At 39.0% G+C, this 16,739-nt stretch overlaps 1 protein-coding gene across 2 annotated transcripts in view; it reads left to right on the forward strand.

The window, feature by feature from the left end:
- Window positions 1-13,973, forward strand: part of si:dkey-117m1.4 (serine/arginine repetitive matrix protein 1) — a 29,056-nt gene extending 15,083 nt beyond the window's left edge. For both annotated transcript variants that reach the window (XM_017709039.2, XM_017709040.2), the window contains exons 2-9: window positions 3,550-3,656; window positions 4,217-4,313; window positions 5,266-5,461; window positions 6,642-6,707; window positions 7,334-8,283; window positions 8,982-9,805; window positions 11,695-11,883; window positions 12,058-13,973. In XM_017709039.2, coding sequence (XP_017564528.1) covers window positions 3,550-3,656; window positions 4,217-4,313; window positions 5,266-5,461; window positions 6,642-6,707; window positions 7,334-8,283; window positions 8,982-9,805; window positions 11,695-11,883; window positions 12,058-12,308 — 2,680 coding nt within the window. In that variant the 3' untranslated portion in view covers window positions 12,309-13,973. The remainder of the gene's footprint in view (window positions 1-3,549; window positions 3,657-4,216; window positions 4,314-5,265; window positions 5,462-6,641; window positions 6,708-7,333; window positions 8,284-8,981; window positions 9,806-11,694; window positions 11,884-12,057) is intronic.
- The last annotated feature ends 2,766 nt before the right edge of the window (window positions 13,974-16,739 follow it).

A 16,739-nucleotide genomic window follows, 5' to 3' on the forward strand; every position in this document is an offset into this window, starting at 1 on the left:
CATGTGTATATGTAAAAGGTAGAAGGAGTGAGAGAAGGAGAGAAAGAGGAGTCAGAGACATGTGAAAAATAGAGGCAGAGAAAGGAATAAAGAGATGGAAGAAAGGAGAGACAGAGAGAGCTTGAGAATTGAAGGAGAGAGAGAAAGAGAAAGAAGATCCCTCTGGGGAGAAGGATGGATTGGGAAAGTGAAAAAGAACAGAAAAGAGAAAAAGTTGGGGGAATGGAAAGGAAAAAAGATAAAGGGAGAAAAATGAGATAGCGAGAGAGTGAGATAGAAATGGTTAGGAGGAGAGCGAAAGTGAGGGCTATTCAGAGAAGCAAGGAGAGAGAAGCAAACAGAATAGACAGAAAAATTGAAAGAGGAGGGTAGAAAGAAGGAGAGAAAGGGAGAGGAGGACAAGGGGAAAGAGGGAGAGGGGGGTGGGAAAAGAAGACAAAGAGGGAGAAACAATTGAGGTAGAGACAAAGGGAGAGAGAAGAGAGCTTGAAAGGTTTGAAAGACATTGAGAGGAGGGAAAAGAAAAAGAAAAGTTAAGGGAGAAGGAAAGGAGACAGTGTGAGAAAAGAGAGATGGACAGTGAAAGGGGGGGAGACAGAGTGAGAGAGGTTGATGAGAGTGAGAGACATTGAAATTAAATGACATACTTACATCTTGGATAGCAATTAAACCAGAGTATCTAGGGGGCCGTACACTGAAACACTTGCACACACGACTGAAACGCGCGGACATGCTACTGAAACAGTTGCATGCGCCATTGAGACACTAGCACATACACACACTACTTGCACACACCTATGAAGCACTTGTACATGTGAATGTGCATGATGGTACACAGGCTGCAGTCAGTGGTGTGTGCATTTGACAGTTTGACAGTTTTCATTGGCCTGGAAGTCATTTCACTGAAACAGGAAGCCACAGTTTCACAAATTAAGAGCATGCTCAGCAGCACAAAGTAAAAGGGTTTTTGCAAAAACAAATCTAGGATAATTTATTCTATATGATAATTTATCAGAAAACTGGGTCACCAGAATTTGTTGTTGAGACTGTGAAAATATTTCTTCATTGCTGTCTTTGGCCCTCAAACTTTTATAAAAGGATAAATAGATGCTGATAAAATGCATTCTTTTGATGCTAGTTGTTCTCATCTACAGTTATGATGGAATGACCAGTTTGTGTGTGGGTCTCCAATTCAGTTAGGGACCTGTCTAGCAGGTCATCTTGTATGGATTCTGCACAGTCTAGGTTGTGGTAAAAACATCTTCACTATCACCTGATTAAAGATGAAAAGGCTGATTAAATTGTAAAGAGCAACTATTCGTTCATCTTTAAAAGAGGCTTAACAGATACCTTATTCCTTTGTGCTGCTGAGTATGCTCTTATTTTGTAAAACTCTGCCATCCTGTTACAGTGAAATAACTTCCGGGCATGCTGAAAACTCAGGTGCACACACCAGTGACTAAAGTCTGTGTAACATCACTCACACCCACGAGTTTCAGTGATGTGTGTATAGTGACTGTGTGTGTGCAAGTGTTTCAGTGGGATGTGTGAATGTTTCACTGAGGTGCGATAAAGTGTATGTGTGCGTTTAAATAAAATACACTTTAGGTAAAATACACAAAAAATTTTGCACATACTACTGGCACACACCACTGAAACACTCGCACACACCACTGAAAAAACTGCACACGTGTATGTGGAAGATTGTACACATACTGCAGTTATTGGTGTGTGCATGACAGGATTTGTTGTTTGAGAATATTTCTTTCTTGCTCTCTTTGGCCTTCAAACTGTTGAAATAATAAATAATAAAAGCTCTCTCTCTCTCTCTCTCTCTCTCTCATATTTTAGTGGTTTGTAATTTTTGTTGTTTTTCATACGTTACTCATTAATAGGCTATAGGCATAGGAGAGGCCAGACCTTCATGAAGCTGCTGCTGGCCTGAAATGCTGCATTGAAATTGGACACATAAATGTGCCTGCATGCTTATGTGTGCACATGCTCGCTTGCTCTCTCTCTCTCTCTCTCTCTCTCTCTCTCTCTCTCTCTCACACACACACACACACACACACACACACACTCTCTTTCTGTCTTTCTTTAGATCCAGATGGAGGGTCGGCCAGATCAATATCATGTTTGCAAGACTAAGTCTTATCACAGCTCCAGCTCAGTTATTGTGTCAGTCACACACACACACAGTGCATGTTCGTGCTCATTTAATTAAGCATTCTCAGTAGCTTCTGTGGCAAATTAGGTTGGCCTTTCATAAGAAACTGCAGTAGGCCTGAAAATCTTGTCAGTTCGGGTTCCGTGGGCTGGTTTAAGCCTATTTCGACTAAAAATTCGAAGCTAGTTCTGACTCTGGATCAGACTTTTGGTGGACAATTTTGTGCACTAATTTTATCTCAAGATTCTTTCTTTCTGTTTAATTCAGTTTAGTACAGTTCAAATTTGTACAACAGTTCATAAGCTCACACTATATGGACACAATCATCAGGACACACCTTTTAATCATTGAATTCAAGTGTTTCATTCAGTCAGATTGGCAGAGGTGTATGAAATCAAGCACCTGGCCAGGCAGTCTGCCTTTACACACATTCGTGAAACAATGATTCGTTCTAAAGAGTTCAATTAATTTGAGTGTGCTACTATAATAGGATGTCACCGTTTCAACAAGTCAGAAATTTCTTCCCTCCTGGATATTCCACAGTAAACTGTAAGTGGTATTATTGAAAAAGTGTAAGCATTTAGGAACCACAGCAACTCAGCCACAAGTGACAAAAAAGTGACAGACCATGTAATGTTACAGAGTGGTGTCGCCAATGCTGAGGCACAAAAACAAAAAATCCTATGTTCCAAGAGCATCAGGGCATGGGTTATCATGGCCGAACTGCTGTATGCAAGCCTTACTTCATGAACGCCAAACGTCGGATGGAGTGGTGTAAAGCATGCTACCACTAGAATCTGGAACAGTGGAAACATATTCTGTGGAGTGATGAATCACACATTTTTATCTGGCAGTTTGTTGGACGAGTCTGGGTTTGGTGAATACCAATACATTGCTCCAAGTGTGAAGTTTGATGGAGGAGGGATAATGCTATGGGGTTGTTTTTCAGGGTTGGCCTAAGCTGCTTAGTTTCAGTGAAGGGAAATACCAAGCCATTTTGGACTATCGTATGCTTCCAACTTGATGGAAACAGTTTTGGGGACACCTTTTTCTGTTCCAGCATGACTGTGCCCCTCTGTACAAAGCAAGGTCCAGAAAGGCATGTTTGGGTGAATGGTTTGGAAGAACTTGACTGGCCTGCACAGAGCCTTGACCTCAACCCCATCAAACACCATTTTGGACGAACTAGAACGCAGATTGCGAGCCAGGCCCTCTTGTCCAACATTGGCCTTCGCAGAAGACTGGAAGCTGCTATACAAAGGGGGGGGGGGCATATACACATAATTGATTAGGACAGTGATTACCAGCTTATTTATTGCTCTGTGATGGGATTTGTCATGTGCTGTAAAATAAAAAAAATTATGTATTTTTGTTTGTTACAGACGTGGTTGTGGAAGGAAAAGGAAAGGCACACCGGTGAAGGTGTGTGATAGAGTCTTTGCCACAGAAGATGATGAAGAGAGCATGTCGGAGCACAGCTACGGACCAGGTGGGGAGTGTGTGTGTTTTGTGTAATTAGTGTTTTCTTCAATTGCAAGATATTATCGACTTAGTGTTTTGTATACACACAGAAGATAAGAGAATTTTTTTTCCCCTACATCGTTTGAACACAACAACTGTCATTAACATTATGTGAAATTTTCATGACAAAAGGGCCAACAGAAATGGTCATCAATCACTTGGAATTCATCCTTTTAACAATAACTTACATTAAAAGTTGTACAGTAGAATGTTTTTGTCTTCTTATGAAAAGTTATCATAATGTGCAAAACTTTTAGATACCTGAAAAGTAACAACTTTTTTTACTCAGAAAAACACTAATATTAGAACAAATTCAAATTACATTAATGTAATGAATATAAGTAAGCAGTAAGTAATAAGCATTTTATGTCTGTTATGTTTTTGTTTAAACAAAACTACCTGTGTAGCAGCTCACAATTAATCATACTCATTATTCATTGTAGTCATCAGTCATTTGTTGCATTTTCAAGTTCTTGTATTCTTACAAAGTAACACTGTAATATAATGTATGCATTATGTCTGTTTCAGGTGATGGTCAAGAGGGAATACAGAATAAGCACAAATTGTTTTCTGCAGAAGAGTCAGAGGGGCCATATTACACACCAGAATCTTCTTCTCAATCCTGGTGTGTGTGTGTTAATGCACGTCTTGCTATGTTTATGTGTGTGCATGCAGATAGGGAAAATGGAGGTAAATGTTTGTGAGATATGTGAATGCATGTGCATGTGTGTGAGAGAATCTAGGGATGTGTGTAGAGGTAAGGGATTACAGGAATGCAGTCTGTGTGTGTTTATTGCAATGTGTTTATTATCTTTGGTCCAGTGGTGGAATTTGTGGCTGTGTGGCTCTGTCTGTGGACTGTGTATTACAGTATGTATTTGTACAGGTGGTATGTAGTAATGTAGTAATAGTGTAAAACATGTGCATGTGTGTGTTGATGTGTGGGGGAACATTTAATGGAATAGATATGGTGATGGAATTGTGTATATGTTTTATATGTTGAAACCATAAATTCAAGTGTAATATTGTGAGTGCAAATAACAATACAGAAACAGCAATGAAAATCCCTGTTAGTCTTACTTTAAAAATATAGCAACTTGAAATTGGATGAAGGCTGTGAGGCATATATCATTTGGCTGATAAAATCAGCCAATCTCAAGGTTCTGTTGTTAGCTAGAACAGACAACTTTAAATTTGCTTTCACTTTGACAGTTACCTGTTTAAAGTTAAATTCTTTTTGTAAATATCATGCTTATTATTGAATTATAATAAAGACTTTGAGTTTCAAATTTAAGACATTTGACAATTGAACAATTTAACATTCTTCAGTTATTTCAGGTCATTTTGGACAGTTGCTGTTGGTCCATAGTCATGAAATCTTTGTACTATGTAAAGTCATTTTTGGCTGGCATTTTCAAATGATGTAAAACCATGAAAAAAACTCAAATATATAGAATGGCGTAAAAAAATAAAGCTGGAAGCTTTTACAGAAGTTTCATGGTTTTGATATGACAATATATGTTAATTTGTCCCCCTCTCTCTCTCTCTCTGTCTCTCTCTCGCATGCACTCTCTCAGTTCTGGAGAGGTATCAGCGGAAGGCTCCAGTAGTGGTAGAGCTCCAGTGCTGTATCCCCCTCCTCCAAACTGCCGCATTCGAGAAGTGCACTATGGCAATCAAGTACGGTTGGTAGTCATAGCGATCCGCGACATCACTAAGGGTGAGGAAATCACTGTGGATTACAGTTTGACAGAGTTGGCGGAAAACACAATGGTAAGAGTCATTAGAGCAATACCTGTTACCTTAACACTGAGCAGACCTTTTCTTGGTCTTAAGTAGTACTCATGATCTTGTAATTTATTATAAAATGTATTTACCTATATTAATTTCAGTTTAATTATTTTGGTTGTTAATTTTGCTCCTATGTAATTTGTGATCAATTATTAAGCAATAGAACACTAGAGGGAGCATGTTACATTAAATAATGGCACAGCTGTTTTGATTTGGTCAATGTAGGTCATCACAGGCATGAAAGTATTCATGAGAACGGTTATATTCTATTGTGTTCAATTGTTTTATACAACAGCTTTGCAAAGTAAAGAAAAAATAAAAGAATCCCTGAACATTGTTTCAAATATTGGTAGTTGCTTCCTCAAAAAAAAATTGTTGGAGCAACTTAGTGATGACTGTTGTCACTTAGCAACACGTGGTCAGTGGAATAATATTATTAGCACATGTGAAAAACATGTGCTGTTGTCAAACATAACAACACAGGTAGAGCACTTTGAACTAACCAGGTTGCGTTGTCAGAACTATTGTGTAATGCATATGTGCGTCAGTTAAGGGATGTGAATGCTTTATATATAAAGGTTAAGCACATAAGATGCTAGGGTGCTACCACTTTGAAAAACGTTTTCATATTATTTTTCTCTTTTTATAATATAACAACATAAAAAGAAAAATCCACCTTAACATTTGATTTATTTATTTTTATTTTACAGCAATCTTCTGATTAATTTTTAATTCATTTACTCAATTATATAAATTTGTTACACAAGACTATTATGTTACAGTATTATGTTATTTGCAACCTTTATAAGATTTATAAGATTGAAAACATCAATTCCAATGAAATAGTGATGCTAGACTTTTAATCAGAAAGATATGTTTCAATATGTCTGTACTAGCCTAGGGCTGTTAAGCTTACAGGAACCTAGTGTGAACAAATGACAGTTTTTAGCCACAAGTTTATTCACTGGTAGCAATTAAGAATTTTAACCTTGGTGTGTTTATGCTTAGCTGTTGAAGTTACCATCAGTGCTGCTATGGCAAGTGAGTTAGTAGCCACCCAACATGTGACTCCCTGAATACCAGGGTGTATTTCACCTATTGTGTGTATGCACAGAGCAAATGATTGAATAGTGCACAACAAACTTGTTCTGCTCCTTTGCAGGGTTTTCATGGCACAGTGCCTCCTGCTGGCTTTGAATGCCACTCTGTCCAAGAGAACATTAAGAAGGTAAAGTTACTGCTATATCTCCATTAAAACTTAGACATCTGAATAAATGTTAGGAATAGTGCCATCATATACACAAAATACAGCACAAAAATGATCCCATATTCAACATTTTTGACTCATATAGCACAAGTATGGGAGCAAACTATGGCTCCAAATAACCTATTTTTCAATGTAATAATTAATTGAATAAACTTCTAAATTAATCAGTATGAAGTAATGGTGCTATCATACTAATAAACAGTGACACTTCAAATTTTTTACAAATTACAAATGTTATTTTGTTAATAATACAATGTTATTTCTCAAAGTATCCTCATTTGTGTATAAAAATGCCCCTAAATCTCAATCAACAAGTGAAAAAAATAGTCCATATCCTGAATTCTTGTGTACACACAGACATAGCTTCGTAATGCACAAATTATTTTTCGAGTTGGACTACATTATATTTCGCAATAACTACAGTAGTAGTCATTATAATGATAATAATAGCAATATTTACTATTATTCAGCTAGAAAGATATACTTGTTATCTTTTAAAATATTACATATTTTTAAAACTTTTTATAAACAGTATATTTTTGTCTCATTAACTCTTTCTTTCTTTCACTGTCTCTTTCTGTCTTTAGGAGGATGAGTCCGGACCAGTTCCTGTGTCGGATTATGTTACACCATCTTGGTCTCTTTCTCCCTCATCCTCCCCTGTCTCTCACTCTGAGCCCAGCGACTCTGACCGTGAATCAGACTGTGTTAACAGCGAGGCACACAACCGGATGAACCGCAAAAAACGCAAATCAACAGTATCCTCTCCTATTATTTATACTAACAGCAAAAAGAAACCTCCTCAGCGCCCCCCCGGGCGGCCTCCGACACTACCCCGCTCTTTACCTTCCTCCCCACCACAGCCTGCTGCCCCCTCCAGGCCTGTTTTTAAGTGCCCTGCACCAGCTGGAGTTGCAGGGAGTAATATTAACGTAGCAGCATGTAGGGGTGTTAATGTCTCACCACTGAGACAGTGCTGTGTGTATTGTGGACGACACTACCGCTCACTCCCACGCCACCTGGAGAAACACCATGCCCACCAGCCAGATGTACGTGCCTCCATGGAACGAGCACACACCTCTGCTCGCCTGCCACATTTGCATGCCTCCTTGCCTTCATCCTCATCCTCCTCTTCCTCCACACATCATCGCTGTCATAAAGAAAAACCCAGGCATGCAGTTGTAGCCACACAGCAGTCCCCACCCCCTTTATCCCTTTCCCCAACTAGAAGGAGCCCAACCCCCTCTAGCCCTTCCCACAAAAGCCCTGCCCCTCCACCAATAACCCCACCCTGTAGGGGAGGAGTCCCAGTGTCTGTTTTGAAGAGAAGCCCACCAACCCCTGTGACTCTGTCCCGGAAGGTGGGACGCAAAGTGAAGAAAGAGAAAGAAGAGATTGAAGTGGTGGAAAAACCAAAAGAAGAGGGGATTCCCATGGAAGCAAAGGAGGTGGAGACACAGCAATCAAAGGTGGAAGAGGCAGAAAATGGTGAGAGGGAGGAAGACAGCGGAGCAGAGGACAAGAGCGACCTGTCTAGGTAAGAGCCCGGAGTACAATCTGACTGTGCTGTAATGATACTGTCCTGTGTAAATGAAAGAGCTTTCTAAAGACACAGTTGACACTGTCAATTTACATCTCTGTGAAATAGCAAGAACAGAATATTGGCGATGCAAATTCTCAGATTGGGTTGCTAGCAATCTAGCTGTCTTGCCAGCCATAGACAGTAAAAAACAGAAAAGTAAAGGTGATTATATCATCCTAGTCTCCAACCAGCTGTGAAACATGCCACCTCTCTTTTGTGCATTAATTTATAAGTGGGTCCGAATTATTTATAATATATTATGTGTAGACACTGCTAAAATTGTAGATCCTCCATTTTGGGTTCTCAGTGCTGCTATACAAAGAGCTGCTGCTTTAGGTAAATGCTGTGTAAATGCAATTGCTCAACTAAGCAATGTTTATAACATATTTTTTCTGTTCTGCAACATAAGATTACTTTTTGCAACATAAATTTCACTGTTAATATCAGTATGACCAGTGGTAAGTAATTTCAGTTACTGAAAAATTTGATTTAATAATACAAAAACGACCAAATATTGTTCTACAACACAAAATACATATCTAATTGTGGATATGATGTAGCAATGCATACAAATAATCTACTCTCTCTCTGTTTTTCTTTGTTCTTCTTTATCTCCCTTTCCATTCTTATCTCTATCTGACTCTCTCTTTCAGTTCTCGTCGACCCCACATGCTCCCCCTCCTGTCCTCTCTTTCTTCTTTGGTTCTGTACCTGCGGCGTCTTCAGCACTCCGCCTTTATCTCACTCTCACGCTCTCCTCAGTCGGCTGAAGCGTGGCGTCTGCTCTGCCATTCCAGTCTGGCTCTACTTATCCTGTACAACCGCCGCCGTGAGTGTGAGGTGTCCAAACTCACCATTTCTGAGTACCAGGCCAGGGTTACCCCACAGTGCCCCATTCCTGTGCCTCCTGGTGCCCCACCGGCTCTGACTCCACTTGAGGCTTCACTGTCCCCATTCGAACGCCTTGTGCTGCCTCACTTGCCGCGTGTGGGAGTCCAGGGCAAAAGGGGGCGTGTCCAGCCCCTCATCTTGCCCCCGCACTCTGAGGCCTGCCTGGAGCTTCTTTTGCAGACGCGGCCCGGAGTTGGAGTGGACCCCCAGAACCCTTATATTTTTGCCCGGCCATATCATTCCCCTGCCACTCCTCTGCGGGGTACAGATCTGCTACGGAGTTTGGCCAAATCCAGCGGTACTCGTCACCCACAGGCGCTAACACAGACACGTGTTCGCCGGCAGGTGGCCATTCTAACCCAACTGCTGCTGCTGGGTGAGGGAGAAGAGGAAGGCCAGTGTGGAAATGCCACACAGCGTCTGGAAAGCTTCCTGCAGAAGGAGTACCATGTGACGCAGAGCTGCGCTACCATTGGTCAGGATCCTGGGCTGATGGGCCTTATTGGGCGAGTGGTCCTGTGTGGGGAGAGGGATGGCGTCTTGTTCCGGGGCATGAGTCTCCATCATATTTGCTTGGAGTTAGACGGTGAGTGGATGCATATTAAATTTAAAGTATTTAGACCAGACCTCCATTTCTTCACTCTCATAAAGAGTAGGGGTATAATGATTTCAGTGGAAATTTAAAAAATTAATGTTTAGAACTGTTTATGGAAATGTAAAAGTAGGAGCCAGTATGCCCTTTTGAGCATCAACACTTGTATAAGTTGTGAGGTGTTATTTTCTGAGTGAGGTTGAACACTGGCCTTCATGCTCATGGCAAGGTGACCATGACTTGTGGGAGCTTGATCGAGGCATGATTGTGGGTGCCAGACACATGGGACATTCCATTTCCGAAGTTGTGCGGACATTTAACATTCCTCAATCCATGGTGTCATGTGTATCAGGAATACGACGTAGTGGGCATAGTGGACCCACAGTGGACAGTTTAATGGCAGCCCACGGGTGTTTAAAGATTGTGACTGGCAGCATTTGGCTAGAATTGTCCATGCGAACGAACAAGTGACTCTGGCAGAAATCACATCCACATTTAATACAAGAGGCCGCACATGCATATCCCACAGGTCAGTGCAGTATCTTTAGCTTTCATGGGATATGGTAGCAGAAGACCCACCAGAGTGCCTCTGTTGACCCCACAATATTGGACACAAAGCCTTACCTGGGCTTGTGAGGTTACTAACTGGACCCTGAAGTACAGGCAACATGTGGCGTAGTCCGATTAGTCATGGTACCAATTGTTTTGGGCTGATGATATGGTTTGTGTGTAGTGCACAAAGCCCCCATGAAGCTGTGGACCTTAGTTGTCAATAAGACCCTGTGCAGGCTGGTGGTGGTTCTATACTGGTATGAGGTGTGATCTCATGGCATGGGTTGGGTCCACTGGTCTGCCTAAACACGTCATTGACCAGTGACTGCTACATTTGACTATTGGGTGACCATTTGCAGCCCTTCATGGACATTAAAGTACCCCTACAATGATGGGATATTTCAGCAGGTTAATGCACCATTCTCTTGGGCCCATATTGTGCAAAATTGGTTCGATGAGCATTCTGGATAGTTCCAACGAATGGTGTGGCTTGCATGTTGCATGTTGACTTCAGTATTGAATTGTATTGTTACACCCTTAATAAATACTAAGCTTTATTTATGTAGCCTCTTTTGTACTTTAAAAAGAAATAAACAATGCAAAATCAATAGACAGAGAAGTATAAAAACAACAAAGCAAGTGAAAATAATATTTAAAAAATAATACAATAGAAATAAGAATAAAGACTAAATAAAATATAGAAAAAACAGGTATGCAATGGAATCAAGGAACAATTAATTTGAATTCATGAAACTGACTTCATTATGACTTTGTCCTTTATTTTTGTGGTCCATTTATAATTTTTGTGGTCCATTTATAATGAAATGTTGATACAATTTGTATAGTAGCTGGCATTTTAGAATTTGTTTTATTCCTTTTATCTTTTTAGATAACTGCTATCAATCTCAGACAGGTTTGTTAATTAGTTTGCTAGGTGATCTTGATTAAAAGGAAACTTGAAGAGATTGTTCCAAATTATTAAACAAGTTCTCATGCAATATGGAAAGGAATAAAGATCTTTCTGAAGACGAAAAGTGTGAAATAGTGCAAAGTCTTTCAGAAGGCATGAAAACAATTGAATTAAAAAAAAACTGCCAGTATCAGTACTTCTAGTTGTAATAACATCAGCATTGTTGAGGAAAATGGAATGTGCATAATTGTGACACAGTGTAGTTGTTACTGAACAATTTTTAGTTTAGAGATACTGAATAAGCCTTAAGATTTTTAAGCCTTAGAATTAATACGCCTACAGGAGTACAAATGTAATAGGTTTTGAGCTCTTTCAAATATTCTCTCTCTGTATCTGTCTTATTTTGTTTCTCTCTCTTCAGTGATGTCAGGCAACTCTGCAGATTCTCTGTCAGAGGAATCAGAAGGCGAGCAGGAAAAAGAAAAGAATGAATCGTCCACAATTATGATAAAAAAAATCACCATTAACAACAAGCCCCCTCGCCCCAGGAAGATGAATTCCTCTCCCTTTTCCCCCAACCGCAAGAGAAGCTCTGGACAGCCTAAACCAGGTGAGTATATAATTGTGTTTATGAATATTAGCATCTAACAATTAACATAGCTAATTAGACTCTTACTACTGTGTAAGATTATGGCCATTTGTGTACAAGATTTACTTTTCAAACAGCCCTTTCTCTGCAAACTGCTAAGTGATTAACACGTCCTCTCTCTCTCTCTCACCCCAGGTAAACGGGGTGTTCTGAAGCGGCCTTGGTCTGAAGCAGAACGTGCAGCCGTGGAGTCCCACCTTGTGCGTAACATCATGGAGCTGCGTGTTCCCGCTAAAGCTGACTGTGAACGGTGCCTGGAGCAATGCCCCCTTCTGGTCACCAACCGCCGTGACTGGAGGGCCATTAAGTTCTACTGCCACAATCGTATTCAGCTGCTGAAAAAAACCCAGCAGAGACAGAGCCCACCCACCCTGTCTGTTTGCTGAGGTGGCCAGACAGGGAGGTGTAGCAAAGGTGTAGTCAAAAGTAGGAAGAGAATGTGAGAATATTTACCAGACTAAAGCTGTAATTTTAATGTGTAGCCTCTTTTATGTACAATTAGCAGACATTTTTGTTCCATTGCTTTGCCAAGGCTTTGACAGAGCCATTGCAGTTAGAGCACACTGATGAAGATTAACATATAAAAAAACTAAAGACTTTTTTTAGAAGAAAAAACCTTTTCATACTTGTTCTGTGTAAGAAAATAGAAATGGTACTTTAAGGCTTTCAAACTTGAGGAAAGCTGCTTCTAATGCTAGACTGACCCACAAGTCTTCAACCCACAAACATCCAGAGTTTTCATAATCATTTCACACATTTATTCTTGATGACCTTACAGAAGAAACAACACTAATCATCACTAGTCATCATTTGAGCCCTTGCTGCCCTTTATATTGTGTAAACGTTTCATGCTGAATGGACCAATGTAAATGTTTGGAAATTATATGGAAAAAAAACTTATATTCATTACATTCACTAGTACATTAGTACATTAACTTATATTCAAAATTAAGAACTGATAATACAGTAGTTATTGTTTTGAAGGTTTTGTTCCTGACAGCAACAATATGTCTCCTTAAGGTCATCAACACCCTTAACATTATATTTGAACATTTAAATGGTGGTAGTCCCTTGTGAGCTGTGTCTGGCTCTCTGTTGTTACCGTACAGTCTGACCACTCAGAGGCCAAAAAAACACTTTATTGTGGCATAAATGTATTTTGAGACTCTTTATGTCTTATGTACTCTCTGGTCATTTATGGCTTAGCAAAGTCATGTTGCCAGAAAGGAAAGCACACAACAAGCTATTTCATTTTAAATTTTCAAATAGATGCCACTGTCAATACTACTGTAGATTAAATCATATAGGACATTGCAAAAAATGAATGTATGATTAGGAAAGAAAGTGAAGAGTAGGGATCTATATCCTCTTCCCTGCTGTTGGAATGCAGAGTTTGCTTGGCAACCTTGATTATACATACATGCATTTTGAAAAAAGTGGATCTGACCAGTTTGTTCAGCCAGCATTTCATTTTTTTAACAGTTTAATAACAACTGCAGTTTTTATCACAGTATTTTACATTCTTAGGTTTTATTACTTTTCTGAATGGTTTATAAGTGACAGAACATGTATTTGAATTCGGTGATTCATTAAAAATCTTCCACATTTCCACACACATATTTCTGTTGGTATTCACATTTTCTGATTTGCTATGTGGTTTAGAGATGATTCTAATAGCTTGGACGTTCTAACAGAATTCCGTAGTCACACGAGGCTTTGTAAACAATGCCTAACAAAGGTTGACTAGTTGAGCTTTACTTAGATGTGTGTTTGTCAGCTGTTTATATGATTAGAACTTTCTTATACAAAATATGTAACCACACTTAGCACCTCAGCTTATATTTTTATTTGTTAACAGTCCATATTCTTCAGTTCTGTCTACACTTACTGTGTACATAGAGGTAAATATATTATAATTCTTCTTATTAATGTGTTGTTATCATCCTCCTTGTTATTATTTGAATGCATATTCTTTTTGGTATGGAAAGCTTTTCCCCCATTTCAAACTTGTAAATATTTTTGTGTGTGTGTATGTGTATGTGTATATGTATATATGTATATATGTGTGTATATATATATATATATATATATATATATATATATATATATATATATATATATATTGTGTGTGTGTGTGTGTGTATATACCTATATATAAGTATTACAGCAGGGAAAAGAATCACATAACACATTGTAAATACAATGCTTTGTTTTGTGTTTTTTTAAGTGGTCTGCTATGATAATAAAGTTTCATTTGTTTTTCTGTAGTTTTATTCCAGTAATATTGGTGGAAATTGAATACCAATCATATCCACTAAGAGGCACTTTTAAAAAAAGTGGGACAAAGTTTTACCAATAGGCTGTGTAACCCATTCATGTTTTTGACAATAATAAGGAAGCAATGCCACAGAATATATTCTGCTTGGTGTAGTAACATTATGGAAGAATATCTAATAGTGCCTATTTATTGTATTTATTACATGTATTTCTATATACTTATTCACAATCAAGTTTGGATTTTATGTGTCTTTGTCCACTATACATTTTGTATAAACATTAGGCATATATACATATACTTTATGTGTACATTATATGGACCAAAGTGTTGGGACAGAAACACATTACACCTAGAGGAGCTTTTATAATAGCCCATTCTAAATCCAAAGGCATTAATATAGTTGGTTCCCACTTTGTACCTGTGACAGCTTCCACTCTACTGGGAAGCTTTCTACAAGATTTTTGAGTGTCTGTGGGAATTTTTGCCCCTTCATCCAGAAGTGCATTTTTAAGGTCAAACACTGATGCTGGATGAGAGCACCTGGTCTGCAATCTTTGTTGTAGTTCATACAAGGTGTTTGATGGGGTTGAGGTCAGGGCTCTGTGCAGGCCAGTCAATTTCTTCTACACCAAACTCAGCCAACCATGTCTTTATGGACCTTGCTTTGTGCATTGGGGCAACAGTCATGGTGGAATAGTGTGTAGTTGCTCTGCCATGGAAACCCATTTTGTGAAGCTCCTAATGTGGGCTTCTTTTGCTGATGTTGCTTCCAGAGGCAATTTGGGACTCTTTAGTGAGTGATTCAACAGAGAGGATAGGCACTCATTATCATTATACTACTATGTGAGTTTGTATGGTCTACAGCTCTGTAGTTATTGTTGCTATTATGTGCTTCCATTTAACAATAATAGCACTTAAGGTTGACTGGGCCACATCCATAATATTCCGCCTATGCAACGTCAATTTCAGACTGACTTGGCATAGGTGGCATATTATGACAGTGCCATGTTTAAAGTCACCAAGTCCTTTAGTATGACCCATTCTACTGCCAGTGTTTATCAGTGTTATTGAAACTGCAAGGCTTTGTGCTTAATTAAGAAATTATTTAATTAATTAAAATAGTGTATATGTTTTGATCCCAGTTATTTGATTGTGTACCATGTAGTTTTTGATATACAACTATTTTATATCGGACTACACACTACTTTTTAGACTACTGATTTTTAGAAACAATGCGTCAAACAAACAAAATGTCTTAAGATTGAATTAAAGTTGAGATACTGATAACAGAGAGATGATCATTTTTGTTACACCAAAAAACCTTGCATCACTAAAACATCTTGATCCAAGGACTTTTTACTTATTTCATCCCTAATTTTAATGCAAATGTCTTTGCTTTGTGAGACTTCCTTCATTTAATTAATTTTCAAGAACAAAGACCTAGTTATAGAGATCTAGCTAGAGACACCTATTGCTGGTGAAGTGTTTTTACCATAAATTAGTGTAATGCTTTCCAATAAGTCTAACAGCTTGGTCCCTTATTTACTGATGTACAATAGCCAGTAGTTTCAGGGCAAGAATGTACAACCCCATTTCCAAAAAAGTTGGGGCGCTGTGCAAAATGCATATAAAAACATTTATTTTATTTAAATCCTATATTTCATTGATGATAGTAATGAAAATAACATATCAATAACATAAAGCAACATAAGACAACAAAGAAACTTTTATTGTTTATTGAAAAAAAAATATAATTTGGGCAACAAAAAAGGCTGATAAAGTTGTGTAATGCTAATAAAAAAACACCTGGTGGTTGATTGATAAAGGTCAGTAACATGAATTGGTATAAAAAAAATATCCCAGAGAGGCTTTCTGCAGTAAAGATGGGGAGGATCTTTGTGAAAGACTGCACAAGCAAATAGTGCAATCATTCAAGAATAATGTTTCTCAACATAAAATAGTAAAGAAGTATTGCTTTTCACCATCTATGGTACACAATAACATTAAAAGATTAAGAGAGTCCAGAGAAAACCTGTATTGGATGGCCATGTTCTTTGGGCCCTCATGCGGCACTGCATAAAAAACAGACATGATTCTGTTGTGGAAATCACTACATGGGCTCAGAAACACTTCTGAAAACCACTGTCTGTGGGAACAGGATGTTGCTGCATCTACAAATACAAGTTTAAACTTAAATGCAAAGAAAAAAACATGAACAGAAACCCAAAAAGATGCCGCCTTCCCTGGGCCGAAGCTCTTTTAAAATGTACCGAGGGGAAGTGGAAAAGTGTCCTGTGGTCCATCCATCCATTTTCCAAGCCGCTTCTCCGTCAGGGTCGCGGGGGGGAGCTGGAGCCTATCCCAGCAGTCTTCGGGCGGAAGGCAGGATACACCCTGGACAGGTCGCCAGTCCATTGCAGGGCAGACACACAGACACAGACAGTCACTCACACCTAACAATTTAGCACACCCAATTGGCCTGACTGCATGTCTTTGGACTGTGGGAGGAAACCGGAGAACGCGGAGGAAACCCACGCAG

Source organism: Pygocentrus nattereri, chromosome 5, assembly GCF_015220715.1.
Source record: "Pygocentrus nattereri isolate fPygNat1 chromosome 5, fPygNat1.pri, whole genome shotgun sequence".
Taxonomy (NCBI): Eukaryota; Metazoa; Chordata; class Actinopteri; order Characiformes; family Serrasalmidae; genus Pygocentrus; species Pygocentrus nattereri.